Here is a 16,930-nt window from a genome sequence, read left to right as displayed (position 1 = left end):
CATCTGTCCTGACAAAGTCCTTCAAAAAGTCCTGTTACATAACCTCTGCAAAAACTCATTTTAACAAGAATGTTATTTCAGCATGTCCATCATCACTGAACTCATCTTTCACTCCAAATATCCTCTAGATCGAAGCGAAACATCAGCAATGACAGAGTACACGCAAAGGATGTTACCCAACATGCTCTGTGAGGGGGGGGCGACAGCTCTGAAGTGAGAAAACGGATACTAATCAAACCCTGAAATGACAGAAGGGTCAGTTAAAATGTCAAGAGACAAACGGATGAATAAAACCCCCACAAAACGGCAGCATATTTCTCTCTAAATAAATGTATTGCCATAGTTTTTCATAAGAAAGACATAAAAAAATGTACCAGAGAGAACAAACACTCATTTCTCTGGAAGGGAAATGCAACCACAGAACCGAAGGCTAGATCAGGCAACCTCTGTGGGGAAACACATATGATAAGACACAAATAATGTTATTTTAATGCTATTTATAAATATAAGTTGTTGTTGTTGTTGTTATTATTATTATTTATATACATATTTATTTGTATTATTATTATTATAGTTTTTATTTGTTTGTGTAGGGACAATATAAAATATAAACCGAGCTGAAAGGCAAAAATATGCATTGTATAAGAACAACATAAAACATCTAATCTGCACCTCAGGACACTAGATGGTTTTAAAAAACCATGAACTATTCAAAACTAAGGAATATATATGTGTAATTAAACAATCAGTTTTAAAACATTATGTATAACATTTACTCTTTTTTTAAATGTTACTGTTAATGTAAAACAAACAAAGCTGTTTAGCTAGTCAACCATTGTGACCCATCCCTATGAGTACAGTGAAAAAACAAAAAATATTAACTGCGAACATCACACCCTGGCTTCTGCACTGATCATTTTGAAGATACACATTAAGCTGTGAGGGCAATTCTTTTAACAGCAGTGAGCCGTGGTGTGTAGAGAGACACCTTGGCTCCAGAAAGGGTGTAATAAGACTGTAAACGTGTGGGTGTCCTAGACACGGTCCTACGTGCTCCCATGTGTTTGTTTGTGAAACAATTACTGCAGGGTGGCTGCCAGCTGATCCCAAGAGCTGCCAGTTTGTGACCCCGTAACGGAGCTGGAGCCCACAAATAGCGCTTACCCAAGAGGTCAGCAAAAGTTCAGACAGACTAGCAGGAAGTGAGCGTGCATGTGTTAGATTAAAGCTCCATGTGTGATACAGGATGATGATGTGATATCATCATGTTTGTAAGACATCTGAAGTAATATTTAAGCAATAAAGCATGTTTCGAATCTCTATGCGAGTATGAAAAGATAAAACAGATGAGTCAAGTCAGTGTTGCGTCTGGCATGTGTGGTACACCACGGTTCACACACCATGATGTTTGCAAGAGTAACTTGGCACGCAGATATGTCACAAGCAGATCAAACATCTGTGAGGAGCATGTGCGTGACACTGACCGGGACAGGCCTAAAGTACATCTCTATGATCACAGACACCCAGACCGGCCTTGCATGTGTCTGATGAAGGGTAATCCTAACCCCTGCAGCCCTGCCTGGAATGCCCTCAGCTGAAGGAGAGGTCATACCACCTGTCCGGGATGAGGTTTCAGTCAGACGAGGGAATGCCTGGGACCGCTAATCACTGCCAAGACGGAGAAAACTCAACTGCCTCCTGCTTTTAAAGGACCACTTTGTCAAGAAACTAAACTCTCCACAACCAAACAAACACTCCTTGCAATTTCTTTCAGTTACTTTCTTTTAATTGCATAATAGAAACAGTTCACCAAAAACACCATTTATTTACTCTGATGTTGCTGCAAAACCCATGACTTTCATTCTTTTGTGGAACATAAAAAGTACATTTCTGACGAACTGTTCAATGCCATATGAATAAATGTAAATGGGAATGTAACTCATCGTTTTAGGTCACAAACATGGTTCAAACTGTTGAGCGATTCACAAACACTTTACAAGCCACTTTGATTGTTGGGACAGCATTACTTCTCTTATGATTTCTCGTGACAAACCACACTATATAAAGTTCATAGCATTCTGCCGATATATGAGGAAAGCAGAAGTGAATAAAGCGGGGAAACAAGGAAGCATCAGTTGCTGCAGAACTAAAATACGGATGTTGATGGTCTAGCGCCTTTTTACACGGCACCATATTCTGCTCTAACTATATACTAAATAAAATAAAATAAAAACAGACTAATAAAAATTTAAGCACACTGTTTATTTACACAAAACTGCATATGCACATTGCTGTTCAAAAGTTGTTTTTTTTCCATTGCATTTTTGATCAAACAAATGCAGCCTTGAGCATAAGAGGCTTCTTTCAAAAATATATAACAAGAAATATCTTACTGACCCCAAACTTTTAAACATTATACTGTATCTTAAACTATGCAATGTAATATAAAAAAAACTGTCAATAATTACACTAACTTAAGTCTCTCAAGCCTTAAGTACACACACAGTTCTTGGTGACAAAGAAAATAAATCAAGACGAAAATAATCACCCAAGTTTAGTAAATCAAAAACTACTCTCTGCGATTCGCTGTGTGGGTGAGTTGTTAGGTTGATTCAAACTGAAAACTCTTAGTTTGAGGCTGATTCATTAAAAACAACCACTTAGAGTCATTTGTTCACCAATTGATAGTTTTCGCGTGACGTCACACCCTTACAGGAGCACCCACATGGAGGGCAAAACAAGGCTTTCCTCAACTGACCGCCAGTTATATTTAGGAGGATTGCAATTAGTAGTAATGTAGTAAGACAGTGATATTTAAAGGCCAAATGCGGTATAAACTTTATTGATTATGCATACGTTGTACAGGCAAGCAGATGAACCCAGAACATAAATGCAATGTGCAAAGTTGAATATTAAATGTTTTCACATTGAACACCATTATAAAGAAGACGCTTAACCATTTAGCACATTGCGCTCATATTCCGGGCTCATTTGCTTGCCTGCATAAAGCATGCATCATCAATAAGGTGTGTACTAATTTCATCTTTTAATATCACTGTTTTAAAGGCACTTTAAGTGTTTTCACGTTAAACGTTTTAGAATGTACCGCTGTTTTTAGTGACATTGCGACAGGTGCTTTATATGGATTGCTAATGGCCAAAACTTGCATTTTGTTCACGTATCTTTGTTTTATTCTTTTGAGAGATCATCTAAATACTTTTGGATTGGAACAGATAGAAAATTGACAGTCTTGTGCTGCAGTTCTATGGATGTTTTGCCCGCCAGGTCTTCGAACCAGTCACGTGACTGAAAACTATCAATTGCCCTATACACTGGTCCCGGTATGTTTGATGGTTGTGTGAAACCAGCGAGAACACCACAATAGAAAGTGTCTTTTTACTGCCTTTCACTCAGCATTCATTTGTTTCTATCAAATTCAAGACATATACTGCAAGCTCAGAAAAAAACTATTTCTTATTCTAATGCCGCTCAATAGAAAATCTATTGTCCTTGTTTTGTTTAATGGAACTGGTTCTGAGGGCTATTGATTCCCAACCCTACACTCAATGCACTTTAATAGAATCAGATTACATCACTATTAAGCAGATGCCCAAACATCCAGTCTATTGCACAGTTTAGAATCATGAATTGGCTGATTATACAGGGATCTTTCACCCAAATGAGTCTTTTCGTTACGTTGGACTTTCATTAGTTTCATATATGTCCTAATGCCAAATTCCCACAGTGCCTGCCAGGTGTGCGCACACACCCTGACACAAACACATCGCAAAGGAGAACAGAAGATGCTTTGTGTCACTCAACCGCGGAGGCTGTGGAGCGTCACCCTCCTGCCCTCTCATGGGCCAACCTACACAGTGCCCAACCACCTGGTCTCCACAACAACCCTTACACATAAACAGCCCCTCCAATAACAATGGCTGAGCACATTGGAGGGGCGTGGCCACAGCAGGTTGACAATTTGTGTGGAAGAACATTAGAGTCAGCACAGGGAAAGTGAGAGAGAGAAAAGAGCGAGGAGGTGTGGTGCAGAAACGGCCCTTATACCCATGACGGCTCCTCTCGTGTTATATAAATAGCCCATATGAAACCGTGAGAGAGTAAATGTTTTACCACTGTTACCACAGACTAACGACAGCAATGAAAAAGAAAAAAAAATGTTGAGTTTCTGACTAGCACTTCTCCTCAGCCTATACATTATACAGCAGTGAGTGGTATGACAAAAATCTTGTGTACACACACATATATATACACAAATAAAAAATGTAAACATAAAAATACACATAACTAATGACAAAAAATTATCTATGCCTATTTTTTCTTAAGAATTTTGTTGATATAATGCTTAGTATACACATTTTTGATGTAAAATTGGGTGTAGCCATTTGTAACCTGAATGGCTCCCAGTGTCATCGTCTTCTAGTTATTTTTATCTGCGTAAACAGCTCATTATGTTTGATATTGCAAAGTGGTATTATCATATTATTTTCATAAACACTGGTTTGTAGCGCAAATAGTTTTACTGTTTACTGCACTTCGTTATTCTTGTAGTTATTAACCTATAATTATATATATATATATATATATATATATATATATATATATATATATATAAAACAATGGATATTTTGTTAAATCCAGTGAATCACTTACTTTAATAAACTTAATAAAGAGACTTATAAATAAAAATAAAAAAATTAACCTATAACTCTGACTGGACAAGCCACATATGTAGTCAGTGTAAAACAGACAATATACACATTTCACTGTGCATTCACAAGGCATATGTCCAAAAACAAATGCCATTACATTGGAAATGTATGTGTCCAAAAGCAACAATTCCATGGTACTTTTTTTGTGAGTTAAAAGCAGCGCAAAGTGCAGGACTCAAATTCTTGCAGATCTTAATAAGAGATTCAGCGTAAGCCCACTACAGATGCATCCATAGCCATCTCACTTTGGGATGGCAATTTTTGCGCCCTTCAAATTAGCAGCTTTAATTGGTGTCTGGGGAGTTTGGGGAGTTGGGTCCACAGAGAGAGGAAATTACTGCAATTAACAGATTGGGCTATGATTGCAGCTCTGTGAGGATGCGTTTGTGGAGCTTCCAGCTGGTGGAACAAAGTGGGGATGCTTAGGGGAAGTTGTGACTTTGTTTTGACACAGTTGGTTAAGCAGGATGTGATGTGCTGGGACTAATCTGAGGGACTGACTGGGTTAATCAGTAATCTAACAGGGACTGGTCCGGCCTGGGAGGAACAGCTGTTGACTGCAGGGTGAGGTGGGGCAGCGCTGTCCTCTTACCCATGATGACCTCAGAACAAACAAGGCCAGACACGCCACCATAGAGACATATAAACACTTTATAGCCTTTATAAGTAGTGATGAATGACATATCGGCATAGCTGGGTAGTGACTGATTATATAATCTGGATTACGTAATCAGATTCCAAAAATGATGTACTTGTAATTAGAATAAATTACATTTTAAAATACTCGTACTCAAGACAGTTACTTTTTTATTGATTACTTGATAACATATTATTCACATAATAGCAATATTTTATTCATAATTCACTGATTCTCCCTAATTCCTCTTTTTCATCTTTTAAATGTTCCTTTCTAAAATAGCCTACCGCTTATATACACTCGGAAAGTCTTCCAGTTTTGTGGACCTTCACACAAATACCGGTCACTAGTCAGGTGGCCACACAGCATTTGACCACTGGATTTACAAAAATAATTTTAGGTTTAAGTGTTCTTCAGATTTGGAGGAATTTAGCATTACATCACTTGCTTTGCTTACCTATGAATCCTCTGCAGTGAATGGGTGCCGTCATAATAAGAGCTGAAACAGCTGATAAATCATCACAATAATCAACAACAATAAACAACAAATACAGTACAATAATCATAATAATAATCAGCTGTTTAGACTCTTGCTCTGATGCCACCCAATTACTGCAATGGATCCATTATGTAGCTAATGCTAAATTTATCCAAATGTGTTCAGATTTGTTCAAGAAAAACTAATTTACATCTTGGCTGGCCTGAGGGTGAATACATTTTCAGCTAATTTGTTTGGGTGAACTATTCCATTAATGTCAATGTTTAAACATTAATTATTCATTTTTAATACGGTACATTTCAATATTGCAATAGAAAAATGTACTTAACACTGACCACTCACCTTAAATTTACTATATATAAATTGACAAAAAATGTAAGCATTCATATTATTAGAAATCTAGGCCATACTAGAGTCAAATTCACCCAAAAAACAGCTGCTGTTAAATGGATTCACCTTCTCTTTAAATGAGCATTAACTGTGTTTAGAAATATAAAAGGTGCCCTTTTGGGTCATTTCCCTAAAGCAAAATTGCACAAAATGATTGTGAATAGAAGAATTGACTTGGATTTGTGCCATCGCAGTGACAGGAGAGTGCTTCGTGTCATTCATAATTCACAACACCAGCGTCACAAGCCTTTTACCATTGTGCCACTCTAGCCAAGCAGCTCTGAGACGACATCGTCCCTTTGCCCTTTAATCTGCACGGTCAAACATCGTCCTCCTAAAATCACAAATGCTGGATTTGTTCAGTCAGTTGTGACTCCCTGTAGAAGCTAAAACAGAAAGACGCTAGCTCAGAAAGACGCTACGCCCTCAAAACATGCCCTCTGCCCAGCTGTGCCCCTCTAAATACAAGTTACAGGCACTGGTAGGACACTAGACCCAATAAACAGAATGTAATAACATTTTGACTTCATTTCTAATTGAATCAGTTGCATTATAGTGTAATTCAGTCAATGTTTAATTTGACATTTATCAGGACTGACTCTGCAATTACTGCAATGTAAAAAAAACAAAAAAACTGGTGAGGAAAATCAATTTCACTTCTTTAAATTTCTGTGCAATTAGCACATTTGTCACAGCTACGTGATTTTTTATTCGTCAAACATTATTGTTGCATGAGGAGGTCATGCATTTCTCACAGTCTGACACCTGACCATGTTAAATAATTCACAATGCTAGTAATTCCTTTCCTCCATTGTTACAGATGGGACCGTGCAATATGCAAGGCACTGAGTGCTTACTCTTTTGTTTAAGTCACAAGTACGACAATCCGCCCCTGAGAGACTTAGTTACATATTTAAATAGGCTGCCGTCAGCATGCCTGGAACATCTGCATGTCTTTCAAACCTAAATCCACTACTGTTTTAACAACATTTAACTTGACAAAAGTAAATACATATGCATTAAAAATGCTTAACAACAACAATCATCATCATCATCAAGGCTATTATTATTATTATATACACAAATAAATGTAAAAAAAGCACCAAAAAAATATTATTATTCATAATAAATGTTTATTATTATTAACTAAATAGCATTGATTAAATAATAATTACTATTATTACTGTTATTATGATAATATACCAATAAATTAAATAGAATAAATAACAATAATAATAATAAAGGTTGTTTTGCACCTGAAAGTGTCCTATTTTTCCATCTTTTCTCGCTTGAATGAGTGTTAAAAAATAGCCCAACTAACTAAGTAAATACATAAATAATTATCAAACAAACAAACAAGTTATTCTTCCTCTGAACAGTTGTTTCCTAGCATTGTTCAGGAGACTCAGCGGGGAAAAAAAAAAAAGTTAAATAAATAAATATATATTGCCAGTCTCTGTCTATATTCAAGCCAGTTGATTCTTCATTGGCAGCACTTTCCATCCTAATGGATTAAATGTCTTTACTGTTCCGGCTCACTCTCGCTGTTAAGGAGGAATGACAAAGGTTTGTGTGCCAACTCTTGAGGGAATATCTGCATGACAGAACAAAGTTATCTCAGGCATGACATTGGGACTGCAAATTCAGCAGCGCCCCATTTTCAGCTGCAGGTCTAAGACTAGCTGCTCTCCCCACCCACTGTGTTTCTGTCAGGCTGGGGCATTCCTTGAGCAACCAGCCCATGACAAGATGACCTAAATGAGGAAACTGTGCTTACTAATGTGTCTGAAAGACCTAAATAGTTCTTCTTACATTCTGCTCTAACACGGAAATTGGCTTTATTGAAGGTACAGTTCTGCCTCTCTCTCTTTTTTAAAATCAATTCCACAGGGTGCTTTCTCATGACTTCTGCAGACCACCTTTGCCCCAGCTTTTCAAAGGGTAATAAGGTTAAAAGGTGGCAAGCCCATGGTCTTTGTACCCTTGCAGGAACACGTATTAGCATACAAAAAGAGGTGAGTGAGCTACCTCCTACATTTCTAAAGGAATGGAGGAAAAAGTTGGACTTAGGAGGGGGTCAAACTCCTGCTGTCACCCCGAGGTTTGTTGACACAAACTCCAAGCCAGCCCAGGGATCTGCACTCACACTTCGAAACTTGCTTGAATAGTGTTGAACCCAGAGGAGCTGAAAGCAATAATTACTTTATTAGAGCAAGTGAGGAGCTGCAAGCTCAAAGGGAACACGTTTGCTCAGTTTAACGCTCTATCAAATTTATACATATGCCTTTCCATGCTAGCTAATTAGCAAATGGTGATGGGAAGTGTTCAGCGATAAGTTGGAAAGCGGAAAGGGGGAAGTGAATCTAATAGAGGAAAAGATGTTTACTCAGATAGTGAGACGCAGTGTTCAATGTATTTCCATTTTACCTGCAAATGCTAATGGAGTCAATGGAGAGGTTGGCAATAACAATGCTTGCAATTTGATCTTTTTCAAGGTGCGCTCACTAATTTTTCTCCTCATTAAAAAATGTTGTACACAGAAAATTTGAATAAAATACTGTGTGTAATATGTGTTTAGAAATATGGCATTTTCATGTAACGGTTCATCTCAGTAAAAAATTACTAAAGAACAACTGATTCTACTGTAGATGTGGAAAGCTTGGAAGATGTATTCCCACCATATTTACTGCTTGAGCTTCAATTTAGAATTTTCTGGTACACAATGAGATTAGACTCAAACCACTTTCTTACAAGAAACATCTACACTGTAAAAACACAAGAAAGCTAAATAACTTTCACATCGCTATAAATTAATCCACAGGATGAAAGATAAATAGTCATATTACTCAAAAAGTAAGTGTAATATCACATTCACTGATGTATACATGACTCATTATGACTGGCTTAAACCCATGAACGCCTCATTGTGTTGTATTATTATAGTACATGGGATGGCAGCTACATATCTGACAAAGTCAGTGCTTAACCTACCCAACGACTGAACCAAATTTTAAACAAATCAGTATGGAGGCTGCACATAAAGGGATAACCAAAAATGAAAATTATATCATCATTTACTCAGGCTCCTTTACACAGCTGAGTTAAGGCTGCTCTGTGCCTGCTCAAAATTCAGCGTAAAGAAGCAATTCTGCATCTAAGTCAGACTAAATAATGCCTGCTCAGACCCACCTCAGGACACCTAGGAATCAAAGTACAGTTGTAACTGCATTTAAGACATCTGTGTAAAGAAGCACTTTTCAGAAAAACTTCTGTGCCATCTTTGCAGTGTAAATTTAGCACTACATCTCATGTCATTCCAAACCTCTATGATTTACTTTCTTCTGTGGAACATAAAAGGCGATGTTTTGATAAATGTCTCAGTGTTTTTATTGCCCATACAAAATGGTAGCCATAACTGTTTGGTTGCCATCATTCTTCAAAATATAATTTTTGATATCATCATCAGTCTTGTGTTCCGCATAAGAAAGTCAGTCATACAGTTTGGAACAATATAAGGGTAAGTAAACAATTACAGAATTAACATTTTTGTCAAGCATCCACATAGCCTAAACCATCAAATGAGAGCACTTATGTGGTGCATAATATCAAAATCATTTCAGAAAAAGAAATACTCAAGTTTTCAAAGATAATCTAGTCTAAATGGTAGAGCGGTTGCCTCCCTGATGTGCCTTCAAACATTAATCAAGCTTCCTACCGTCTTCTGAAAGTTCTCCAACAGCCGGCTCAGGAGAGGTATTTAAAATTTGGCTAATTCGTCTTGACATGGACAGCAGAATCCCTGAAAACGTTTGAGAGCTCAGTCCCCGCCTAAGCGGTGGAGTCTCAGTATGTATTTCGCTCCCCAGTTCAGATCTTAAAAAAGGGGTTGAGCTGCGAGATAACCAGTCCCTCTGAAGATTAGCATGCTCCAGGAGGACACCGCGGCTGGTGACCCTCTGAGGGTCCGGGAGACTGTGGACCCTGGAGATAGGAGGATTGGACGGAGGCGTACTGCTGCTGCTTCTGGACCATGTCAAGCTCTGTGTGCGCATGTTCCATCCAGCCAGGTTTCTTCTGTCATGTGTGTCCAAAGGCTCCTCGGGGGCTGAAATCGAACGGTGCTTTAGCCAAGGCCTGCTGAGGAGACGCCAGTGACGAGCGCTCTCCCTGCCAGACGAACAGCGTGATGGATTCCTGTTTGACCCCGTTTGCTCCTCCGGTGTGGCCTTCCGTGGTAAACTCATGGTTGATGAGCGGAGAAAAGCTTAAAAAGCTTAACAATATCAAGAAGCAGGCAGCCAAAAATCTATTTCAGTCCGTTTCAAATGCTAACAATTGCATCATAGTCTCATCTCGATGAGCTAGGCTGGATCTAACAGAGTTATCCGAACATAATACTCTAAATTTGATGCCTGACATAGCGGATAACACCGTCCCCGAGATCTCCTTGAAGAAACATGCTGAGCAAATGTCTCTCAGTGAGAGAGCAAGACATTCACTGGTGAGCCACCACTTCCTGGATTCTGGGTTGTTGCTAGGCTTTCTGGGAGGAAATAAGTGTCAGATATATGTGTGCATAGAAACACTTTGCCTCACTATCCAAACAGCGCATGTGCTGCCCATTTAGTGGCCCCACTCTGTGGTTAGCGCAACACCGACCGTTTCATGAGAGTAAAATCAGAAGAAGAAAAAAAACCCCTGACTTCAGAGAATCTGGTTCGTCAGTGTCAAGTGCAGAGAATGTACGTCATACGGCTTCTGTAGAGCTCCAAGTATAAATTCATGTTAGTGATGAAAATAACCATTTAAAAATGATAGCAAATGTAACTTGCTAAGAAAACAGAAATGCTTTCACTGAATTAGACAGAAACTGAAGAGTAACTTCAAGGGATTTCCCTGCAATCTGTTATGCAATAGGGGGAAAAACTTCTCTGAAAAACAGAACAAATATGGGCATTTCATATTCTGGATAACAAAACGGTTAGTTCTGATTGGTAAGATATTAGAAGTGATAATTAGTATACCAGTATAGAGATTTTTATCACTGCTCTCAGTGTTTCCGCTACATTCATTCTGCCGTGGCAGGCCGCCACACCAAAAATCATCCCCGCCACGGCTGCAGCTTCTCAGTGACATCACAGTGACGCCACTCACATCATTCACAGGAATTAGTGGAGGAGACGGAGCAGGGCTTGAATTTCGGCGTGGGATTGTGTATAATTCTACTCATTCCCACGTTCCGCACTTATAATGCGATGAAAAAATTACGGAATGTATCATTTGTACGTGCTTTTAAGTCTTGCCAATTTAAACATTCAAGCAATTCAAGTGCAAAAAGATGTGAAATTGAACTCTATACAGTACTCGCGTGCTCTCTTATAGACTGTTTTCAGTGCGGCAACACCAAAACAACGCACACATAAAGTCGCCTCTGAAACAGTGCGCAACCACAGAATTGAGTTGTTTTGTGCCTTATTGTGTGCAAACGGCAAAATACATACAAAATTATGTCAAAATGCCTGTCTTGGCGAGTATTCACGTAAACACAGCTGGTATATAGGGTATTAAGTGAATGTAAACCGTTGAGAAGCAAAACACATGTGTAACAGTATATTAGATCCGTGCACAAGGTCTTAGACAGCAGCCTAAATAAACCTGCTGTTGTCTGTGTCATTACTGTTTAGTTACACAGTGAAGACTACCCAGTGTTATTTTAAAACTGAATGGATTATTCCGTTTCTGTAGTAATTCTGTACTTGAAATAGTAGAGATGCACCGATCGATCGGCCAGGGATCGGAATCGGATGATTTTCCTCATGATCGGCCGGTCAGTCTCACTTCTTTCCGATTTCGAGCCGATCCGTTTTGTTACCAGCGGCACAGACAATAACGTCAGCAGCGCATTCTCGCTCTCTTCTCTCCGACGACCCCTTCTCTCTCACACACGTCTCATTCGCTCCGGTTAAATAGTGCTTGTATTGCGCATTATTTTAGTCATTCCCGCAGGTTTCGCGCTTATACCAAACGCGCACGCACCACCACTGATCTATATTAGTGGAGCACACAAGCCGTGCTCAGTCTCAAACAGCTTGTGAGCCACAAATACCAAAATGAGTGGCTAACTGCGCTAAAACGTTCAAATACATACAAAATTATGTCAAAATGCCCATCTTGGCGAGTATCCAGTTAAACACAGTCAGTTTTGGAATGTTAAATAGTTGAGAAAGAGAACGCATGTTCTGTAACAGTATATTGGGTCCGTGGATAAACTCTTAAAGGGACCGCAGTCCAATATTCCTGCTGCTGTCTGTCATGTTAATCAAAGAACAAAAGACACAGAAAATAATTTTCTGCTTTTGACTGAATACGTTTTATAACTTTAATGGTAAGCATTAATCTGTATTAAATTTTTACAATGAAGACTACAGAAATTAAAATAATCAAATGTAAAAGAACACTGGATGTGTTATTTTACATTTGAGTGTTATTTTACATTTGATTACTTTAATTTCTGTAGTATTTTTTAACTGAATAAAAACTTACTTACATACTTTCATAGCTCTCTTCATTTTATTGCATTTATTTGTGCTGTTGTTTGCCATTTTTTTTATTTGTTCTTATTTTATTACTGACTTTTTACTTGTGTTTTTTTATGAAAATAAAACTTTGCGTTGAAGAAAAGTAGATTTTTGTTTGTATATGCTGTCAATTATAGTTCTTAGAAAGAAAATCGGAATCGGCAAAAATCGGTATCAGCAGATCACACTAACAAAAAATCAGAAATCGGAATCGGCCAAGAAAATTGCAATCGGTGCATCTCTATGAAATAGGCCTATTACTGTTAGACCTACCTGAAAAACTTAAAGTATTGTTAATTTAATTTGTAACTTGTTATGGTTTTTGTTTGTGCTATTGCTTGTCATTTATTTAATTGTTCTTATTGTCTTTTTTTAGTTTAAATAAATTTAATTCTGAGTTTGAGTGCACGTGATTCATGGGTGGGGAGGTTTAAGCACCAGGGGGAAGGGGACGTGGTCCATGGGAAACAGTCCTGCCACCACAGCACAACACTCTTGTCTATGTTCATGACGAATCACAGCCGTGATTTCCAGTACAACAGCAATTTGATGGCGTGAAGATCAAAAGTATTGTACAAAAGGAGACATGGTTACAATGGATGTCAGTTTGATCTTGATTAAATGAAGAGTTTGATAATCATATCATTTTAACATTTGCGGTCAATAGCATGTCGGTGCCACATCAGTAAACCCACATCTGTGCAAAAGCCCAATGAACTCAAGAGCAACCAATGAACCAATGAGAAAGTTAAAGAAGAAAATTCCTTCCGAGTCTGATCCTTTCAATGCTGATAACCAAAATAGTTTTCAATGCGACAAGGTTTTTAAAGTGAATCAGAAACATCAACAGGTTTTCATTCCCATACTTTTAAATAAGCAAGCCCCTGTAAAAAACGTATGTTCTTGTGTGACGTTAAAAAGAAACATACAGTGGGTCAGCTGGACTCCCTGTCATGCCAGATTTTGGGATTGGGCAGTACATTTCCAGAGCAACGGATTTAAGGTCAAAGCTGTGAATATTAAAGTCGACAATCTCTGCTGAGATTTACCCAGTGCATTATTGACACTTCTGTAGATTATGAATAAACCTTGACATACAGATTTACAAATAGATCTAGGCATACAGATTTATGAAAATTAAGTTTGGAGAACAGATGTGCAACTTGACAACATCTGTGTGCCATTGAACTTCACACCATTCATTTGGTTAATGCAGGTCATCCATAAAAGTCTTTTTTTTCTACAAGGCAAAGCATTAAACGCAGGTGAGTGAAACAGCGCTGAGATAAAGTCACGTTCACACTACGTCCGACATCCATGAGCTTCTATTATTATGCTATGTTCTGAAATCTGTGAAGCAATTTCCTGCCTTTTGACGCTCTGCGAGAGTCCAGTCTGGACAACAGCAATTAGCACCCTGTTACAGCCATCAAACAAGCTCTGTGCCTGGAGGCAGCGCATGAAAGCAATCATTAAACACCAGTATCCCTCTTCACCACTACGAGCGTGAGATTCAGATAAACCCCATTATCAATGCCACAATCTGATCTGAAAAAGAGCAAAGGTCATGTTTCCTTTCAGTGTTTCAGTAATTAATCTACAAAGCAAATAAGGTTTGACATGTAGGCCATTATGACTGCTTAAAAGTAGTGCTAATGCAGGACTAATAACATTTGTTGACATTGCTCAAAGCTTGTTGTCCTTTCCTCTCTCTCTTTAAAATCTGTGATCAGCCATTACCTAAAAAAAAAAATCCCACCAACCTCTGCAGCAAAGGAGGACACATTGTCTACACTTTTGACCACAGGAAGTAATGACACAAGTCCCCCTTCTACACCCACCGCCACTTCGTTGGAGTGATTTTTTTAGCTCTACTATTTAGTGCAGGAGGAAACCAGAAGGGACAGGGCATGCACGCACACATCTCTCCTAAATATAGCATTAGGCCCTACAAATCTGTCAGAAAAGTATAAGGAGAGGGCAGAGGAGACAAAAGGCCACTTAAAGGGGTGGCTCATTGCGATTTCCCTTTTTTAACATTAGTTAGTGTGTAATGTTGCTGTTTGAGCATAAACAATATCTGCAAAGTTACGAAGCTGAAAGTTCAATGCAAACGGAGATATCGTCTTTTAAAATTCTGGCAGTTTAATGCCTACAAAAACGGCTGGTAGGGACTACAACAAGTTACTTCCCGGGTTCGTGACTTCACAAAACCAGATAAACCCCGCCCTCTGGAAAAGGCAGCAAAGGGGGCAAGGCAATGCTGCGCTGCTTTAGAGAAGAGGAAGAGAAAAAAGGTGGACGTAAAAATCTATTCATATATGAATCGCGATTCTGTCTTCTAACGATTCTAATGGATTCACAAGTTTCAAAATCAATGTTCTAAAGCAGCGGTTCTTAATATTGTTCCTCGCGTCCCCCTGGTCTGCACACGCTCTGCATCTCTCTCTCTCTCTCTGTCTCTCATTCAGCTTAGCTCCAGCAATGAACTGTTCCAATTATACACTTATTTTCATATAGCTATGAGAAGAGTTAAACATGGATGCGCGTGCAGTTGCCGTACGGTATTAAAGCGTTAATTAGGATAAAACTGTATATTAAAAGCTAACATAAGCAGTAGCATTTACAAATAACACCGTATCTAAAAGTATGAGACAACAACAAACCAAAAACATAGGCCTACCGTTAAAAGTCATGCTTGCACAGGTTCTGCACGATCCTCTTCAATAATATCCTCTGCTTCTCAATCGGGCTCAAACTGATAAGCGATATTAACGACACCATTGTTTACAATACAACCGGAGCCATGCCGCTGAGGAGAGGGCGGGACATTAAGAAAAGCACTAGAGACGGTTTAGCCAATCACAACACACTGGGCTAGCTAACCAATCAGAGCCCATCGCCTATTTCTGAGGGAGGGGCTTTATAAAAGAAGGAAATGATCAGGGTGTTTCTGAGAGAAGGGACAGAGCAGTGTGGAATAAAGGTCAATTATGTGAAAAATTTTGCCAAGTTGTTTTAAAAACGAAACATTAACACATGTTAGACTTAGTCATAAAAACAATCAAGCCTAGAAAAAAACCAGTGAACCACCCCTTTAAAAAAAAACACGCACACCCACAGCACATGAAAGTTACACCAGCAGTTAGAATGAACTGTAACCTTTGAAGGTTACTGATGGGAACGATAACAAAAATCATGAATTATGTTATGAAGGCCTGAAGTCATGAAGACAAGAGCATAAGGGGTGATCTAGCTAATAATAATAATATTACTACTACTAATAATAAAATGTATAAAACATTTATTCACTTGCAAGTTTACAATAAAAAAAATTTGAAATGAATACAAAATTTGCATGAAAAAGCACATTAAAATAATAATGATATTCACAATGCTTCTAACTGTTGCACAATTATTTTGTGAATATCTGATGGAATGCCCAGCCCTAGTTCCTGGCAACATCCCATTAGCACAGTAAACACAAAGACATGGACGTATTCTTCCATGCATTTTTTTTCTCTCAACGAGGACAGACCCCCCAGAAACACAGGAGTGTGTATTTTTAACCTACACATAGGTTAGAGCTCTCGCTTTGGCTCTTAAGTAGGGGAAATCCTGCCACCCCTAGACATCACTTCAGTGTGGAGGCTGAAAAAAACTTTCCATCTCCTCCTCCGTACAGCAGGCCCACAGGGGGTTAGGCATCAACAATGGCCTGAACATAACTTTGCTTTCAAACAATGTTAAAAGTGGGGAATCTAAGAAATATCTGCTTAGACTTGGAACCCCAAACACATGAAGCAGATCATAAAAAACGACCCTCATCTGATTACAGAGAAGAGGACATGTAAAAGAGATAGTTTACCCAAAAATGAAACCTGTCATCATTTACTCTCCCTCATGTATTTCCAAACTGGTTTGGATTTCTTTTGTGCGACAAAATTGAGGTGTTTTGAAACATGTCTTAGTGTTTTTGTCCATTTAATGAGCGTTAATGGACTCCAATCTCTTTTTTTTTCGACATTCATACAAGCTTGGAACAACATGAGGCTGAGCAAATAGGATGCTGCAGGAATGACATACTTTTGTTAGC

At 38.5% G+C, this 16,930-nt stretch overlaps 1 protein-coding gene across 2 annotated transcripts in view; it reads right to left on the bottom strand.

Annotated features, from left to right (window-relative positions):
* LOC107557230 (ras GTPase-activating protein nGAP) overlaps positions 1-16,930 on the bottom strand; it is an 88,864-nt gene that overhangs the window by 55,616 nt on the left and 16,318 nt on the right. The window contains exon 1 of one of the 2 annotated variants that reach the window (XM_016240610.1): positions 9,972-10,568. The exons of the other annotated variant lie outside the window; for it this stretch is intronic. Coding sequence (XP_016096096.1) covers positions 9,972-10,500 — 529 coding nt within the window. The 5' untranslated portion in view covers positions 10,501-10,568. Of the gene's footprint in view, positions 1-9,971; positions 10,569-16,930 lie in introns of those variants that run through there. 2 annotated transcript variants of the gene reach the window in all.

The sequence above is a fragment of the Sinocyclocheilus grahami genome, unplaced genomic scaffold, assembly GCF_001515645.1.
Source record: "Sinocyclocheilus grahami isolate Dianchi unplaced genomic scaffold, SAMN03320097.WGS_v1.1 scaffold21.1, whole genome shotgun sequence".
Lineage (NCBI taxonomy): Eukaryota > Metazoa > Chordata > Actinopteri > Cypriniformes > Cyprinidae > Sinocyclocheilus > Sinocyclocheilus grahami.
Note: the sequence above shows the minus strand (reverse complement) of the source record. Positions and strands in the feature narration are given on the sequence as shown.